A 19,071-nucleotide genomic window follows, 5' to 3' on the forward strand; every position below is an offset into this window, starting at 1 on the left:
ATTATTAATGGTAATACCACTGTGCAGTCTACCCAGACTCGAGTTGTTCAATATTTCCAAGAATAAATACCAAATGATTGGTAGCCCTCAGTAGGTTTTGTGGCATAAATCATTTCACAGGGGAAGTTAAATTCCTAGAAGAGGACACTATTTCTTTCTTATTTTTTTTTTTTTTTTTTTTNGATCTCTCTTCCTGGTGGTAAATGTTCCAAAGGATCTGAATAATAATTTTTTACAGCTATCTGTATCCTGTATGTTGAAAACGGTTGTAAGTCTTCAATAAGAGCTATACTGTCCTGAAATTCCTGTAATTGATTTTTTAAAAATCAGTATCTTATTCTTGACATTTTATACAAATTGGTAGAAATTATTTAATCAAAGAGAGAACAAAGTTAAAGGCTCAAAAATGTTAATTTATTTTAAATTCTGGATTATTAATGGTAATACCACTGTGCAGTCTACCCAGACTCGAGTTGTTCAATATTTCCAAGAATAAATACCAAATGATTGGTAGCCCTCAGTAGGTTTTGTGGCATAAATCATTTCACAGGGGAAGTTAAATTCCTAGAAGAGGACACTATTTCTTTCTTATTTTTTTTTTTTTTTTTGAGACGGAGTCTAGCTCTGTCACCCAGACTGGAGTGCAGTGGCGCGATCTCGGCTCACTGCAAGCTCCGCCTCCCGGGTTTACGCCATTCTCCTGCCTCAGCCTCCCGAGTAGCTGGGACTACAGGCGCCTGCCGTCTCGCCCGGCTAGTTTTTTGTATTTTTTTTAGTAGAGACGGGGTTTCACCGTGTTAGCCAGGATGGTCTCGATCTCCTGACCTCGTGATCCGCCCGTCTCGGCCTCCCAAAGTGCTGGGATTACAGGCTTGAGCCACCGCGCCCGGCCGAGGACACTATTTCACTAACATTGTATTAAAAAAAAAAAGAAAATTCAGCAAGATGATAGAAAACATGTGATACATATGTGAATACAATAAAATATTTTTATATTATCTAATCATTCTTAGAAATAAAGTTTAAGAGAGTAAAAAGACTTTCCTCAGACCAATGGTTCTCAACTTTGTTTATACTTCGCTATCATCTGGGAAGTTTTAAGAAACTACTATGCCTGGGTTCTATTGCCAAAGATTCTGACTGAGTTATCTGGGGTGAAGCCTAGATGCAGAGTGTTTTTTTGTAAAGCTTCGATGTGCCGCCAAGGTTGAGAAGCACTGTCTTAGACCACTGTTAATCAATGGGAAGGCAATAAGACAGATTACATTTAATCACAGACATGTCCAGTGCTGCAAGTCCAATCTTGACCAGCCAAATGATCTAACCTATCTGAAATTACTCATTTTAGAAATGTGTAAAAAGGGTTAATTAGACAAAATTAAGGAAATAATGAAAAATCACATACACTTTATGGGAAAGCATATAGTGTTTAACATCCAACAGTTAGTCAATTTCACCTTTTGAATAGGCTAAACAAAGCCAAGCACAAAGCAAAATATTGGATATATGTGATTCCATCACTAAGACAACTGAAATATTAATGAATATATTTCATCATTCAATGATTGAATGATAGTGCCAATTCATTCAAGAAATATCTAGTGAATGCCTAGACAGTGCCAATGACTGTGCTAGGTGCTAGGCATACAATAATGACTAAAAACAGTACCTGTATAGCAGTATATCTCTCTGCAAATAGGAAACAAAAGAAGAATATAATATACAATTTTCATATTAGATAAATGCTATGGAGAAGAGGTTTAAGGCAATGTTCTTTCTGTCCAACTCATTTCTTACTCCTCAATCTTCAGTCTGCTCCATAGGCCACAAAAATAAGTCTCTATCTATCATTCTCTCTGAGGATAATTAGATAATCAGGGAGGGGAATAAACCCAATTCTTTCTGGACGCTCAGAAAACTGTTACCATGGCAATCCATCAATGGACAAGAGTTGATATACTTCCTTGAAGCTTAACTTACTCCCAGTCAAGAAAACTAGAACACAATATGTTTTGATGAATCATTAGCTGTAAAAAAGTTGCATACTAGTCCACTTCAGAACATACAGGAAACACTTTACTATGGCTCATAAATTTATATCAAAAAAGAACATCTTGTGAAAAGACAAAGACCACTAGTTCCAATCTTACCAGAATTCTATATTTCAAGTCAGAGCTGTTTTTCCTGTCATTAACTTCTGCATAAAGAACCAGGTATGTTGGAGTAGGACTGGTGATGCCATACCATGTGAGGTTTGTCTTGGCCAGAGGTAATCTGATTGTGAGGCTAGTGTTAGTGGCATTAAGTATAGTTGGTTCCACAGTGTCTGAAGCTAGAGACAGAAACACTTTATCTAAAATAAGAAGAAACCAAAAGATTAAATATCTATACATAAATATATGAGAGGAAAAGCAGATTTTTTAACAAGAATATCAAAGGTTAGAAAGAAATTTGTAGAGCACACATAACTTTTGCTTGAAAAGATAAATATGAAAATGATTTGAAATAACGTTCTCTTTGAAGAAACAAAACTGGCTGCATCTTGATGCTGTGTGTAGTATGTGTAGTATGTACTGCTACAGCCTACCCAATGTCCTCCTCCTTTTCTTCAAGTTCATATATATCTGATATTGTTCAGGACAGCATGCTGGGAGGAAAAACTGTTTCTGAAGTTTGATTGCAGCCCAGACAATCATGTGACATGGTCTGGTTAGTCAGATCTGCTTATCACTGCCACACACCTCTGTCCTTCACCCTCCCCCAACACAGGAGGCAGACACTATACAACAGGGGCAGCAGCCATCTTGTGAGAATTGAATAAAAGACTCACTAAGGAAGTTTGGGGAAAGATCAAGTCCAGGTGCTTGATGGCACTGTGGAGCTCCCTAACCACCACTTACAACCAAACACATTGCACGCTGCACAACTCCAGGGAGCCCCAGTCATGGAGACTACAGTGGGAATGGTCTGTTCTAGGCCAGTGCAGTCGCACAATCATACTGCAGGCTTAAGCCTCAAAAAATCACCAATCTGTCACTTGCACCTGAACACAACTTCTTGACCTATTCAGTCTAAGTCTTGATGTAAAACATCACCTAAAAATGCAGCATAATTACATAATATGCAAATAACTCCAAACATGATTTTAATATGAAATCTAACAATTTTACACCAGTTAGCCAACTCTTTAACTCATTGTGCGTGGTACTGTGCTATCTGGCTCCTGCCTGCATATCCAATCTCTGCTATGCAAAGCCATCCTTCACTCTAACCACAGTACACTATCTACACACTGCAGGACTTCTACCCCTCCAACCCTTCACATAGGTAGTCTCTTCAGGTTGGAATGATCTTCCCCATCTACCTAACCTTACTTAAGGCTCAGTTCATCCATCATTTTTCCTGGGAAGTCCCTTCTGCCTTCCTATTCCAGGTAAAGGACATCTCCTCTCTGTCCTCACTCCACTTCACATGTTCTTCTACCAGTGCACTAGCCACATGTGATTTTGGTTTTGGTTTTCTTTTGCTGCTTTCTTTCTTCATCTAGCACTAGAATGTAAGCATCTTTGGCTGAGACTGTGCTTGATTTGTCTTTGTTCCCCCAGAGCCCCAGGAGGGTGCCTGACATATATTAGGTATTTAGTAAGTGTTGTCAATCCTTATGGATTCATACTAGCCACATATAAAATACATCCTTAGCATTCAACAAGTAAGAAAATTAGGGAGTAAATGTCTAAGTGGCAAATAACTTGATGAAGCCAGCTCCTTCACTTACTAACTTTTTGGTCTTGTGAAGGTTACTCCAGCTCTTCTGTAAACAGAGACAATGGCCTGCTTTACAGATATTTATATATTATTCTATCCCTAGCACATGGTGAGCACATTATATAAATGTTAGCTATTATTATCATCATTACTGAGACTAAAATGAAAAATTAGAGAAAATAATGCTGGTCTGGTCTGGGAATTCCAAATATGAATTCCAAAATGCAGGGAAAAAAATGTTTAAAATTAGAAGTACATCTAAAATCTCCAACAACAGAGAATACTCAAGGACACTGTGAACCTAAGTTTGAGGACATTTGGAAAGTATGGGGGTTTGGAGATGGATAACCTTACAAAAGTTACAAGATGAACTACTCTGCAGTTCAGCCAATATTTATCCAATAATATTCAGTTTGTACTGATTTCAGATCTGAACAGAGAATGGAATACACATGTGAGCAATCAGAGCCATTATCTAATTCAAAGGTCATTGGGAATTTTGTCATTCTTTTATTTGACTGATATAATATGATATGTTGAAGTGTCAGAAACATTATTCAGGACAGAAAGACAGGTTTTTCCCTTACTTTTTTAATCCCATACATTTTGAAGATAATTGAATGCCTTCAGAAAAAAAGGACCAAAGTAACTTGTAATTGCTTAGAATTTCCAGCAGATGGAGGTAAAGTACTCTTAATAACGTACCTAGAAACTAGCGACATAAAATTGACTCCATTTTTTACAGAAAATAACGAGTATTAATCATATTCTTAACGAGTTCCAGGGTTTTAAAAAAAAAAAAAAAAGCTCATGCTACTCTTAGGACTTCATTTTGGAGCGTGTTCGTGTATGGGGCTGGGAGGAGGTTACGTGTGTGTCGTTCAACTTCAGATACTGCATGGACTTCTTTTTTTTTTTTTGGTAACACTTTATTTTTTAGTGCAATTTTAGATTCACAGCAAAATTGAGAGGAGTGTACCAAGATTTCACAGATGCTCCTTTTCTCGACACATGCATAACTTTTACCCCTACCAAAGAGGTACATTTGTTACAATCAGTGAGCCTACAATGACATCATTATCACCTAAAGCTCATAGTTTACTTTAGAGTTCAATGTTGTATTGTACATTTTACGGGTTTGGACAAATGTGTAATAACCTGTATCCACCATTATAGTATCACATAGAATAGTTCCACTGCATTCAGTAGTCCTCTGTGCTCTATTCACCACTCATTCCCCCAGCCTCCTGGCAACTACTGATCTTACTACTGTCTACATAGCTTTTACTTTCCCAGAATGTCATATAGTTGATATCAGCCTTCCCCAACTTTGTTCTTCTCCTTCAGTACTGTGCTACCTATTCTAGGTCTTTTGCCTCTCCATATAAACTTTAGAATCAGATGTTAATATCTACAAAATCACTTTAGCTGAAATTTTCATTGGGATTTTATAGAATCTATAGATAAGTTGAGAAGAAATGACATCTTGACAATATTGAGTCTTCCTATCTATGAACATGGAATATCTCTACATTTATTTTGTACTTTGACTTCTTTCATCAGAGTTTTGTGGTTTCTCTCAGATATATTTTTGTGCATATGCTGTTAGATTTATACCTAAGTATTTCATTTTCTGTGGGTGTTAATCTAAATGATACTGTGTGTTTAATTTCAAATTCCACTTGTCCATTGCTGGTATATAGGAAAGTGATTTACTTTTGTATATTAACCTCATGTCCTGCAAACTTGCTATAATCATTTATGAGTGTCAGGAGTCTTTTTGTCAATTCTTTCAGATTTTCTACATACATGATCATGTCATCTGTGAACAAAGACCGCGTTATTTCTTCATTCCCAGTCAGTATGCTTTGTATACATTTTCTTGTATCGTTGCATGCTGTGACTTCCACTGCAATGTTGAAAAGAAATTGGGAGAGGGAACATCCTTACCTTGTTTCTGATTTAGTGGGAAAGCCTCTAATTTCTCACTATTAAGTAATGATGTTAACAAAGTTTTTATAGGTGTTCTTTCTCAAGGAAGTTACCCCTATTCTTAGTTTGCTGAAGTTTTTTTCATCATTAATTGGTGTTGAATTTTGTCAAAAGCATTTTCTGCATCTATCAATGTGATCACTTGATTTTTCCTCTTTGGTCTGTTGATGTAGTGGACTATATTAATTGATTTTCAAATGTTGACTCAAACACGCATAGCTGAGATAAATCCCACTTGACTGTAATACAAAATTATTTTAATATATTGCTCAATTTGATTTGTTAATATTTTGTTCAGGACTTTTGCAATTCTTGCAATATTCAAGCGAGATACCGGTCTAAAATTTTCTTTTCCTGTAATATATTTGTCTAGTTTTGGTTTTAGGGTAATTCTGGCCTAGAATAAATGCATTCATTGGCCTAATTGGAAGTAGTCCCTCTGGTTCCATTTTCTGAAAGACATTGTAGAGATGGTACAATTTTCCCATAAATGTTTGGTAGAATGCACCATTGAATCCATCTGGCCCAGGTGCTATTTCAGAAGGCTGTTAATTATTGATTCCATTTATGTAATAGATGTGGACATATTCAGATTGTCTATTTCTTCTTCTGTGAGTTCTGGCATACTGTGTCTGTAAAAGAATTGGTCCATTTCATCCAGGTTATTAAATTTGTGAGCATAGAGTTGTTAATAGTATTCCTTGATTATCCTTTTAATCTCCATGGGTTTTTATAGAGATGTCCCCGTCTTCATTTCTACTAGTAGCAATTTGCATCCACTCTCTTTTTTTCTTAGCCTGGCTAGAGGCTTATCAATTTTATTTATCTTTTCAAAGAACCAGCTTTTGGTTTCATTGATTTTTCTCTGTTGGTTTCCTGTTTTCAATTTCATTGATTTCTACTATACTTCTTTTTATTTTTTTCTTTTGTTTTAATTTTGTTTCTTCTTATTATTTTGGATTTAATTTACTCTTTCTAGTTTCCTAAGGTAAAAGCTTAAATAATTTTAGATCATTTTTTTCTAATACATGCAGTCAGTGCTATAAACTTCCGTCTAAGCACTGATTTTACTGATTCCCATAAGTTTTGATGTTTTGTTTTCATTTTTAGTTCAAAATATTTTTAATTTGAGATTTCTTCTTTTACCCATTTGTTATTTAGAAATACGTTGTTTAATCTCCAAGAGTTCTGAGATTTTCCAGCTATATTTCAGTTATTGATTTCTAGTTAAATGGCATTGTAGTCTGAGGACAGATATTGTATGATTTCTATTCTTTTACATTTGTTAAAGTGTATTTTATGGTCTGTCTTGTTGAATGTTCCATGTGAGCTTGAGAAGAATGTTTATTCTGCTGTTGTTGGATAAATTGTTATTAGTAGATAGATGTCCATTATAGCAAATTAATTGATGGTGTTATTGAATTCATCAGTATATCCTTAGTGATTTTTTTTTGGCTGGATTTGCCCATTTCTGATAGACAGACATTGCAAAGTCTTCAATGGTAATAGTGGCTTCATCTGTTTCTTGCAGTTCTATCAGTTGTTGCCTCATGTATTTTGATGCTCTGTTTTTAGGGACATATGCATTAAGGATTATTATGTCTTCTTGGAGAACTGATCCCTTTATCGTTATATAATGTCCCTCTTTATCACTTATAACTTTCCTCGCTCTGAAGTCTGCTCTGTCTGAAATTGTTTCTTCTTTCACTTGATTAGCAATAGCATGATATACTATCTCCATCCCTTTATTTTTGATCTATATGACATGTCTTTACACTTAAAGTGGGTTTCTTATAGACAATGTATAGTTGAGTCTTATTTGTTGATCCACTCAAACAACCTCTGTATTTTAGTTGGTGTATTTAGACCATGGATGTTCAAAGTGACTACTGATATAGTTGAATTAGTATCTACCATATTTGTTATTATTTTTCATTTGTTGCCCTTGTTCTTTGTTCCTACTTTTGTCTTCCACTTTTTTCTGACTTTGGTGGTTTTAACTGAGCATTCTAAATGATTCTATTTTCTCTCCTTTCTTGGGAACCAGTTATACTTTTTTAAAAACACTTTTTAGTGATTTGCCCTTGAATTTGCAATGTATGTTTACAACTAATTCAAGTCCACCTTCAAACAACATTATACCACTTCATAGGTGTGCAGTACCTTATAATAACAAAATAACACCAAGTCCTCTTTTCTATCCCTTGTGTCACTGCTGTGATTCATTTTGCTTAATATAAATATACACATATATATGCACACATACATGCATAAGTGGATATAATTGAATATATTATTGCTATTATTATTTTCAACAAACTAGCATCCATTTAGTCAATTAAGAAAAAGAAAAACTTTTACTTTACCTTCACTTATTTGTTCTCTAATGCGCTTCCTTTCTTTCTGTAGATCTGAATTTCTGACCTGTATCATTTTTCTTCTTTCTAAAGAACTTCTTTCAACATTTCTTCCAAAGCAGGTCTACCGATAACAAATTCTCTCAATTTTTGTCTGAGAACGTCCTTATTGCTCCTTCTCTTTTGAAGGATAATTTCACAGGGTGTGGAATTCTAGGTTAGTGTTTTTTTCTCTCAGGATTTTAAATATCTTACTTTTCTCTCTTCTTGCTTATATAGTTTCTGAGGAGAAGTTGGATATAATTCTTATCTTTGTTCCTCTATAGCTAAAGTACTTTTTCCTCTGGCTTCTTTCAGAATTTTTTTTCTTTATCTTTGGTTTTCTGCAGTTTGAATACGACAGGCCTAGTGTAGATTTTGGCATTGATCCTTCTTGGTATTGTTTGAGCTTCCCACGTCTGTAGTTTGGTATCCGACATTAATTTGGGGAAATTATCAGTCACTATTGTTTCAAATATTTATTTCAAATATTTCTTCTGTTCATTTCTCTCTCTCATCTTTTTCTAGTATTCATATTATGCCTATCTTACACCTTTTGTAATTTCCCCACAGTTCTTGAATATTCTGTTCTGGATTTTTTTATTTATTTATTTATTTTTGCTTTACAGTTCTGCAGGTTTCTATTGAGATATTTTCAAGCTCAGAGATTCCTTCCTCAGCCACATCCAGCCTACTTTTAAGCCCATCAAACATTCTTCATGTGTTACAGTGTTTTTATCTCTACCTTTTCTTTTTGTTCCTCAAATATCCATGTCTTTGCTCACGTTGACCATCTGTCCTTGTATACTGACAACTTTATTCATTAGAACCCCTAGCATATTAATCATCGTTGTTTTAAATTCTCAGTCTGATAATTCTAACATCCCTGCCATATTGAAATCTGGTTGTGATAGTTCCTCTATCTCTTCAATCTGTGTTTTATGCCTTTTAGTATGCCTTGTAATTTTTTCTTGATAGCTGAATATGCTGTACCGGGTGAAAGCAAGTGCTGTAAGTGGACCTTTAGGAATGTGGTGGTAAGGTGTAGTGGGAGGGGAGGCATTTTACAGTCTTAGATTAGATCTCAGTCTTCAAGTGGGTTTTTGCTTTGCTTTTCGAATGTGAACTTCACAGGTTCTTTTCATTCCCCCACCCCACTTAGGTGGCACACGATGACTAGAATGGGTTGGGGTTGGGCGCTTCTCTTTGCCCGGTCAATTAAGCTCTGATAAAACCCAAGCAGGTCCAACTGTGGTTAGTGTATCTTGAACACAGACCTTGTTAAGAAGAACAGAATGCTCTGGTGCCTTTCAAAATTTTTCCTTTTCCCTTCCCTCCGTGGGAAGCACAAGGAGATTTTCTAAGACAAAAACCAGTTAAAGCTCCTGGAGGTAAAACTTATAAAAGTGTGAAGCCCCCCTATGACTGGATCCCCTTCGAGTTTCTAACTCTCAGAGTTAACCAACTGAGCCTCAAGCAATTCATCAGTTACTGTTTAGATTTTTCTACTGCTAACACTGCTTTCTAAAAAGGTTTTAGCTCATGGGTTTTTACTCTGGTAAATTATAATTCTCTGTATTTACCAATCTGTCTTTCCAACTGGGGACAGCAGTTTGCTCTGTGACCTCACTTCTCTTGTGGATCCAAGAAGAGCTATTAAGTTTTCAGTTCGCTCAGTCTTTTACTTGTTTTTGGGTGGAGTGGCAATTTCTAAGCTTCTGGGTCAGAAACCAGATGCCACATGAACCTTTAACATTTCTCAAATTTCTCAACATGAAAAATAAATTATTTTACAAAAATACAAAGTAGGCTTTATTTATAAATTTTAACATTTTTCAATTTACATGTTTTATAACTGAAAACATTTAAACAAAGGGAGTTTATGTCATTCACATCTGTCCCTCTCCAGAGGACAGTTATATTTAAGTTAGAATGATATTTGCAGCTTAGTGGCAAACAAAGCCTTGACAAAATGCCAATGAGGCCATGCAATACTGTTTTTGTTTTTGTTTGTGTTTTTTTAGATTTCAACAATGCAAAATACATAGTCAGTTCTGCTATAACATGATACATACCTTTCTAGGAATCATTGCGGTATACAAATCACACAATAAAATTCACAGTTTATAGGAAAAGTAGGATGAGGGGCATAACACTTAAAACAGTAACACTTTTTTAAAAAAGATAAAAACTTAATAAAAATGGTAGCACAGTCTTACGTTAAATAGTACTACATATTACAATAGTATATATTAATACTTAATGATTTGATACATAATACTGCATACTGCATAATAACACAAGTATGACCCGTTACCTTGAAAACACGGTTGTATGCAATACTTCTTGACACCACTGGGAGGCCTAAAATATCAGCAAAGGAGAAATAAGAGAAAGAAGAGAAATTATGGGACTGAGAAGAGAAAGAGGACAGGCAGAGAGAACAACAGGACGCAGTTTTTCCCATGACTAAAGTTGCCCACCACACCCTGAGCTGTGTTTACACATAGAGGTAATTTGTGATCCAGGGCAAACAGCAATCACAGTGCACACTAAAGACTGGCAGAGTTTGGAGCAAGGATGAGAGCACAACAAAGGGGCTAAAGGGACAGCTTTGGAGGAGACATAATGAGATTTTTCGGACCCTAAATTGGGAGAACAAGCTGATTACGAATGTGACTTTATTACCTGGAAAAGGCTGCATAACTGAACTGTAAGCCAAGATATGCCTACTCCTTAGGGCCTTCACCTGGGAGACGATGACCCCATTTCCTTTCTTTGCTTGATAAATCTGTGTGCTGTCCTTTGCTGTGATGATCCAATATATAAAATCTCTATCCACAGTTAAGCTAGCAAGGGTTTTCCTGCTGTTAAAACGTAAGGAATATAAAGAACAAAATAAATATTTTACATTTTTTACTCTAAATAATATATGAAATTATTTTCCTATATATAATTACTAACTTTTGAATCTATTATTTCAATATGAAAAAAAAAATCTTCATTTTATGTCATTTGGCTAAGGGTTTTAGAGGTCTTCTCTCATTTTAGCACCATATACAACTCAATCAGGTAACTACTATTATTACCAACATCATTTTGTGGAAAGGCAAACTGAAATTTAAAGGAGTTAAATAATCTGCTCAAGGACATCAAAGGGCAGACCCAGGATTTAAAATCCACCTATGTGACTCAAAATCAAATAATGCCAACCTGAGGGAAGTATTAAATGATAGGCAGAGGGCTCAGTGCCTTTCTCAATATTTTTATCAATGGTTTGGAATGAATGCATAGTAAACACATTTATCATCTTTGCAGATAATATGTGATTATCACCATCACTAGCAGGTTCAGTTACAGCCTTGAAATTCAAAAATATCACAACAGAATCAGGAAATTGATTCAAATTTGATAGGAACAAATGTAAAATCCTAAATTTAAGTTTCCTATCAATTCTGTAAATGAACAAATGAAAGGGATCTGGCTTAATAATAATGAATGTGGAAAAGACTATGGTCTTTCAATGGCAGGTATCCTAAAGATCTGATTCCACTTTTGGCAACAGCAAAAAGAAGACCTTCATAGTTAGAGTCTCCCTTCACTGATAAGAACACATTGAGAGTGAAGTGTCTTTATGGGGGCAATATTTAAGAGAATATTAACTAGCTGAAATGAAATCACGGGAGAGTGACTAGGGCAAAGATTTAGATGCCACATCGCCTGGGGAGCAATTGCAGATACTTGAATTTTTCCTCCAAAGAAAATGCTTGCTTCCAGCATGGTGGCTCATGCCTGTAATCCCAGCATTTTGGGAAGTCAAGGCAGGCAGATGGCTTGAGCCCAGGAGTTCAAGACTAGACTGGGCAGCGTAGCAAGACACTATCTCCACAAAAAATATTAAAATTAGCGAGGCATGGTAGTGTGCACCTGTAGTCCCAGCTACTTGGGAGGCTGAGGCAAGATGATCACCTGAGCCTGGGAGATGGAGGCTACAGTGAGCCATGATTGCACTACTGCACCCCAGCCAGGGCAACAAAGTGAGATCCTGTCTCAAAAAAAAAAAAATGCTTACAATGAGCTACAATAGTTATCTCTACATAGTTGAATGGCTATCATGTGGAAAGTGATTAAATTATTCTTTGTAAATTTAGAGGTAAGAACTAAGGCTAATGAATGGGAGAAATGAAGAAAAGACTGGCTAAATATAAGAAAAAATCCAATGTTCAGAATTGTCCAAAAGCTTAAACAGACTTCCTTATAAAGTAGCAGGGTTTTTTAAAGAAACAGTTGTTTAAGCATGACTATTTTAAAGAAAAAATTTCTTACAACATCATAACATCCAAATGATCTCTAAAATCTTTCTAATTTTCTAATTTTAGGATTTTAATTACAAGTTTATGAAAACTGACCATTTTATACATATATAATGGTCTACTAGATAATTCTTCTGTCTCGTGTATCAAATGTTAAAGAAAAAATTATTCTGACACTTGTTAAAATGGTAAGAAAGACTTTGGTCAAGAAAAGAGCAATAGTGCACTAGGAAAGACAAATATTGCAACGTAACAGACAGTTGGGGTTTTTATAGCCAAAAAACTGCGTGAGGAAGTCATTGGGTGGAGAAATACTGAGAGATGGCATCCAGGATAGGGCAATCCTTGTTACATTAGCCTAACGGGATTCTTGCTAAAGGCAGGCCAAGAGCCTAAACAGGATTCTTACTCAAGTCAGACCAATGTCCATCAAGGGTGGGCAATGAAGAATTTGATCAGGTATCAGTGAAAGGGGGTTCTCTCTAAACTGACTTTGTAGGATTCTTGCTAAAACTGAACTCAGCAAGGATGGACACATGAAGACTAAGGTTGAGGCATAGTCAATAAGAGAACTCAGAGGAGCATAACTACATTTTGATCAAGGAAAGGGCTTTTGTCACAGGTTTAACAGAAACAAGTAACATACCTAAGGAGGAATCATTCAAAACATTACCTCTATCATTAAATCTATTTAATGATAGGAATTGTTTCTAAAAGGTCTTGTTTCTAAAAGGCCTCTAAACATAGGAATTGTTTCTAAAAGGTCTTGGTTTACATGTCAACAAAACCTATGTACAATTATAACACATACACACATATTTACAATTTCAAAACTTTACTGTATAACCCAGCAATGACCAATAGAACTTTCAGTGATGATGCAAATGTTTTATACCTATGTTGTCCAACACAGTGGCCATTAGCTATTTGTGGCTTTTGAGCACTTAAAATTTAGCTAGTGTGACTGAGAGATTAAATGCTTAATTTTATTTAATTTTATTTTTTTGAGACAGAGTTTTACTCTGTCACCCAGGCTGGAGTGCGGTGGCACCATCTTGACTCACTGCAACCTCCACCTCCTGAGCTCAAGCGAGTCTTCCTGCCTCAGCCTCCTGAGTAGCTGGGATTACAGGCATGCACCACTATGTCCAGCTAATTTTTGTATTTTTAGTAGAAACAGGTTTTTACCATGTTGGCTAGGCTGGTCTCAAACTCCTGACCTCAAGTGATCTACCCACCTCGGCCTTCCAAAGTGCTGGGATTACAGGCATGAGCCACTGCACCTGGCCTTAATTTCAATTAATTTAATAGTGATTACCACACTGGGCAATGAAGACTAATTTTAAGAGTATATGGGGTATTTAGAGTATATATTTTTTTTCTGTTGAATTACTCCTAATTAGGAGACTTCCAAATTGTACTCGACTTTCGAATATTTATTCTACAAGCATTTGAATTTCAACAGATAGACCCAAGTATTGACCAATTCATGTTGAAAGTAGAACCTATGGGATCATCAAAGTGGAAATAATTTAGGATAGCGGGAAGATCATGCATGTTGTAGTTAGACCCAGTTTCAACTTCTACTAACTGTGGCCCTTGGGAAAAGTTACCTTACTTTTCTCAGCCTCAGTTTCCTCATCTGTAAAATGAGGATATTAGTACCTACTTCACTGAGGCATTATGAAGATTAAATAAAATAATGCATTTAGTACATGCTAAGAACATACAGTTAAGATCATTAAATTGTAGCTCTATTATTAATTACAATTTTTTTAAAACACAGATTTAGAAAATTATGTGAATGACTACATACAATTTTCCTGGAAACAACTTGATTTGAATTCTATAAGAACACTTGGCATGGTACAGAGCAAATATCATGTGTGTATTCTTTTGAGTATATGGGGATTTCAACCTCTTTTTAAATGCAATTGAAGGAGCTGCTCTTATTAACAAATATATCTGTGCACATATATCAGCATCTTACCGAGCATAGCAGGTACTGTGATAACTCTCCAACAATGACAGCCTTCCAGATCCATTGCCCAGATCTCTTGTGCTTTGGCAAAGTATATCAATGGTTTCTCTAGGTTAGAGGTATCAATAGCCATTGCTCCACTTAACTCAAATTCAGTCACATTGCAAGAACATTGATTCCTTTTGTTTTGTTGGTTTGTAGCTGTGGGTTGCAGAATTCGGTGCAAGGTGCGATTGATAATACTGTAGTAGAACATCTGGTAGCCAAAACTGGAAACTTCTGTCCAATACAAGCGACTATAGAGGAAAAAAAGTCCCCCCAACTTAATGAGTAAAATACATCATTTCAAATATTGGTTTCTAATGCAGAGCAACCATTCCTAATGACTGTGTGGGACAAATGGAGCCTTTGGAGACAGCATGGTCAAGTTTTCAATAACCTTTTTCTGAGATGGAAGAATTCACAAGAAGTCTAACTTGTAGCATTTCCAATGATTTCTCAATAGATGTGTTTACAACTTAAGTCTGGGAACATAATGACCTTAGGTGCTATAGTAAAAGGCCCACTTAATAACTGAAATATAAAATGCATTTGCATAATTTTCATCAATGTCCATCTCTATTCCACTCCTCTCATGTCTGTTTTTGCTTCTTAATACTAGTTAATGATCTAGTTTCAAAATAGCCTATCCTCATGCTTATGGCACAAACAGAAATGCATCTTTCCAGCCTGGGAAATTGCTACTTAGGTGCTAAAAGGCGACGTTAAAGCTCATCTTGTGAGGATATGAGTTAAACTAAGATGGATGAGCACAGAATAACTTTTGCTGTGCAAGACATGCTGCCCATCTGTTCCTGCTCATCTCTTGCCACTGTCTCAATCCTCTTCTTGTCCTTGCCAACTGATGATGCTATTGCATTCACTAGTATAAAAATCTGCTATTGTTCCCTGTTAGGTAATTAGCCTAACTTTGTTAGTCAAATTGTCGGTATGCATTAAGTTTACATATTTGTGGTTGCGGCTCCTAATTTACAGGAAGAATTACTTACTATAATATAGTGGGCCAAGAGCCCTAAGCATCTTATTTTCCCATAATTGTCTTCTACTACTGAATCAAAGACATTCCATTAAATATGTCTCTATCTCTTTCATCACAATATAAAAAGATACTTGCATTTACGTACCTTAAAAGAGGATATACAGAAAAAGAAATTATTGTTGAATTCCTATTGTGAATCTTCACCTCTCTGGGGTATTTCACCTTGTGTTCAAGATCAACATCAAATATTTGCATTCCATTTTGTGATTCTTTCAGTGCAAAGTAGAGGTGCCTTGAAATCCAGTCAATTGTAATAACTGTGATATCAAAAACCAGTGAATCTCGGAAAAGCTTAACAACAGGTAGAGAACACAGTCAAGAAGAGAGTGGTTATTTTTTTATTTAAAGACTTTTCTATATTCACCCATATCATTTGTTTACTGCACTTCTCATTTGTAATCCCAAACCTCAGCAATCTGGATAGTATACCATTGTAACGTGGGTCCTCTTCTCACATTTTTCCTAAATGATTCTAACTATCATGGCTTTAACTGCAATCTACAAACCAGTGCTACAAATTTATACCTTCAGACAAGATCTGTAATGAGTTACTGATTCAAATATTAAACTGCCTACTGAACATTTCCATATGAATTATCCCAGAAAACAGACTTCATCACCCACCCCAAAACCTCTTTTACTCCTGCATTTTATATTTTTATGGATTTTCAACACCCACCCAAGGAGCTAATCCTGACAAATACGGTCCTCCTTGACTTCTTCTTCTCATTACTACCCATAGTAAATTAGTCCCTTTTTCCCCCCCTGGAGATGGAGTCTGGCTCTCTCACCCAGGCTGGAGTGCAGTAGCATGATCTTGGTTCACTGCAACCTTCACCTCCTGGGTGCAAATTATTCTCCTGCCTCAGCCTCATGAGTAGCTGAGACTACAGGCATGCACCACCATGTCCAGCTAATTTTTATATTTTTAGTAGAGACAGGGTTTCACCATGTTGGCCAGGCTGGTATCGAATTCCTGGCATCCAGTGATCCATCTGCCTTGGCCTCCCACAGTGTTGGGATTAGAGGCGTGAGTCACTGTGCCCAGCTTGAACTAGTCCCATTTTAAATGTCCAGTTTGTCATCTCCTTTCTCACCTCATGCTCATCCCCTCACTCAGGCCCATAACATTTTCTACCTGGATTTCTGTGACAGCCTCCTAATTGTCTCAGACTTAACCCTCTCTAAGTCACTATTCACACTGCTAACAGACAGGCCTTTCTAAAACACAACTTGACCATGTTAATGACCCACTAAATATCTTTACTGGCTTGCTGTTGGCTTCTAGAATGACACCTGCCTCCTTAGCACAGTAAAGGAGACCCATTATGCTCAGGCTTCCACCTCTCCAGATTTCCCAGCTTCCTTTCACTCCACTCTCATCCAAACACTCTATGTCTCTTTGTTTTCCTGTCTTTGTACCCCGTTGGCCTTCACCTGGCTCATCTTTGTTTCCAGGATGTTTTTCCATTCTACCACCACCAAGCCAACCTAGACTACTTGTTCATTCTCTGTGATTCCACCACATCCTGCTCTCAGCACAACAGTTATCTTAGTCTGTCTTCACTACCAGTTAACATTTGGTGAATGCCTACCACATGCCAAGGCATTGTGCTAAGTGCATTACATGGATTATCTCATTTGATCTTCATGGGAACCCTATGATGAGATATTACTTAACCATAGAGGTTAAATAACTTGCCAGTGGTTACAAATCTAGTAAGCAGTAGAGCCCAAATTGTATTCTAGGTGGTCAAATTTCAAAACTCACCTTCTTAATCACTAGGCAATACTGCCTTCCTAGTGTTAGACAAATACTAGACTGGGTTTAGTAAGAGCAAAGCCTATAAACTTTCACCTATAATATCCCAGGCTCTAACACAGCATCCTAAACCCAATAGCTATTTGCTAACTGAGTGCTGAATGACATTTGCCCAAAACATAGTCTGTATTCATGTGTGGCTAAATGATTACACAATATCTGTCTTTTTCATTCTAATCTTAATGACTAAACCATTTTCCAGTCATTTTAACTACTGAGTAGTGTCATATGCAAATACTTCACTTCCTTTATTTCAAAAGAATTACATAGTGAAATACCTCAGAGCTAGAACGATTGTGCAAGTTCAGAAGAAAGAGTGAGTCCCCTTCAGCGTAATATCCCAGCTCATTATCAGCTGTGTAGCAAATGGCACTGATAACTCTTTCTGCTGAAAACGTCCACACAACTTGATTTTGATCCATATCTAAAAAAACTATCTTGTTACCAAGAAGAGTTATGAGGTGAGGAAATGGGTTGATTTCTGAAAGCAAAAAACATGTAGATAATATGCATGAGAAAACTAACTTTAGCGCAGTCCCTTGATTTAATATCAGGCAGTTTTGAAGTCCATGGGCTCCCTTTGGTTCCTCTAATACATCTGTCTCAGTGATAACCTTGTAGGCTCTCTACCACTAGGTTTATTTAAACATATTTTGGGGATGATTTGGGGTCAAAAACATGTCTTTGACCTAAACTTTAGCTCAGAGACAGTGTTCATATCCCTAAAGATACCAATGGGAAAAAAAAACACACACACACATACACACACACAAGCCTCTAAATTATTATTTGCACAGATTTTAGAAAACAAATACCTGATGTTGTAGACTTTACAACGTCAGCAAATGATCCTGGCCCTTTAGATGTGAAGGCCCGAACCTAAAGAAAAGGAAACAAAAACTGCATTCAATAGCGTTCTCAGTGGCAACAATTAAGTTCTGAGACTGGGAGATTACTAAATGTTTCATTTCACACTCCTGATACACAATATTAATAATTTCAAATAGTTATTTACATTAATATACAGCAATTTAAATCACCAAGAGAAAAAATATTGTTCTATATTTATGTTGATAGATTTTTTAGCTAGAAAACTGCAAGAATTGGAACAAATCTCTCTTGCTAAAAAATGAATTTTTAAAAATGTCTGGGAATGTAATGTACAGCATGGATGCTGATGAATGTCTAATTCAATCGTGATAATGACACCATGTATACATTTATCAAGTCATGTCGTACAGCTTGAATATATATATTTGTCAGTTGAATGCTTTTAAACAAAATAAGGTCATTATTTTCAAAATTAAGTTACATAGAACATTTAACAGAAATAAAACCGTGCAAATTATGATAAACTTTCATTTTTCTTGAATTCAACAACTAGAAGCTTCAAAATACTAAATTTCCATACTTTTAAAAGTAACTTTTAAAATAATTAAACCTTATATTTGAAAATGATTGTGCATTTCAAACCAGTTTCACATACATTGTCTCTTTCGATCTTCACAACTACTAAGAGTAGAAACTGGACCAGGATACTAATAAGGGGAAGTAACTCATGCACAATGACATATGTAGAAACTGGCATCAGAACCAAGTCTTCTGAGGTCTGCATACATTTTTTCCCACTGGGCCATGCCACATTCTAACAATAAAGTTTATTTTTATTGTTTTAGATATTTTCTATTATGTAATAAATTATT

General features: G+C 36.1%; 1 protein-coding gene across 1 annotated transcript in view; it reads right to left on the reverse strand.

The window, feature by feature from the left end:
* The window catches only part of ROS1 (ROS proto-oncogene 1, receptor tyrosine kinase), a 138,989-nt gene that overhangs the window by 55,261 nt on the left and 64,657 nt on the right, over positions 1-19,071 (reverse strand). Inside the window, exons 22-28 of the mRNA XM_017863458.1 lie at positions 18,184-18,247; positions 17,647-17,849; positions 15,632-15,837; positions 14,457-14,743; positions 13,242-13,254; positions 10,842-11,020; positions 2,151-2,353 (exon numbers count right to left, since the gene is read on the reverse strand). Coding sequence (XP_017718947.1) covers positions 2,151-2,353; positions 10,842-11,020; positions 13,242-13,254; positions 14,457-14,743; positions 15,632-15,837; positions 17,647-17,849; positions 18,184-18,247 — 1,155 coding nt within the window. The remainder of the gene's footprint in view (positions 1-2,150; positions 2,354-10,841; positions 11,021-13,241; positions 13,255-14,456; positions 14,744-15,631; positions 15,838-17,646; positions 17,850-18,183; positions 18,248-19,071) is intronic.

This window comes from Rhinopithecus bieti, unplaced genomic scaffold (genome assembly GCF_001698545.2).
Source record: "Rhinopithecus bieti isolate Rb0 unplaced genomic scaffold, ASM169854v2 scaffold_70066, whole genome shotgun sequence".
In the NCBI taxonomy this organism is placed as follows: Eukaryota; Metazoa; Chordata; class Mammalia; order Primates; family Cercopithecidae; genus Rhinopithecus; species Rhinopithecus bieti.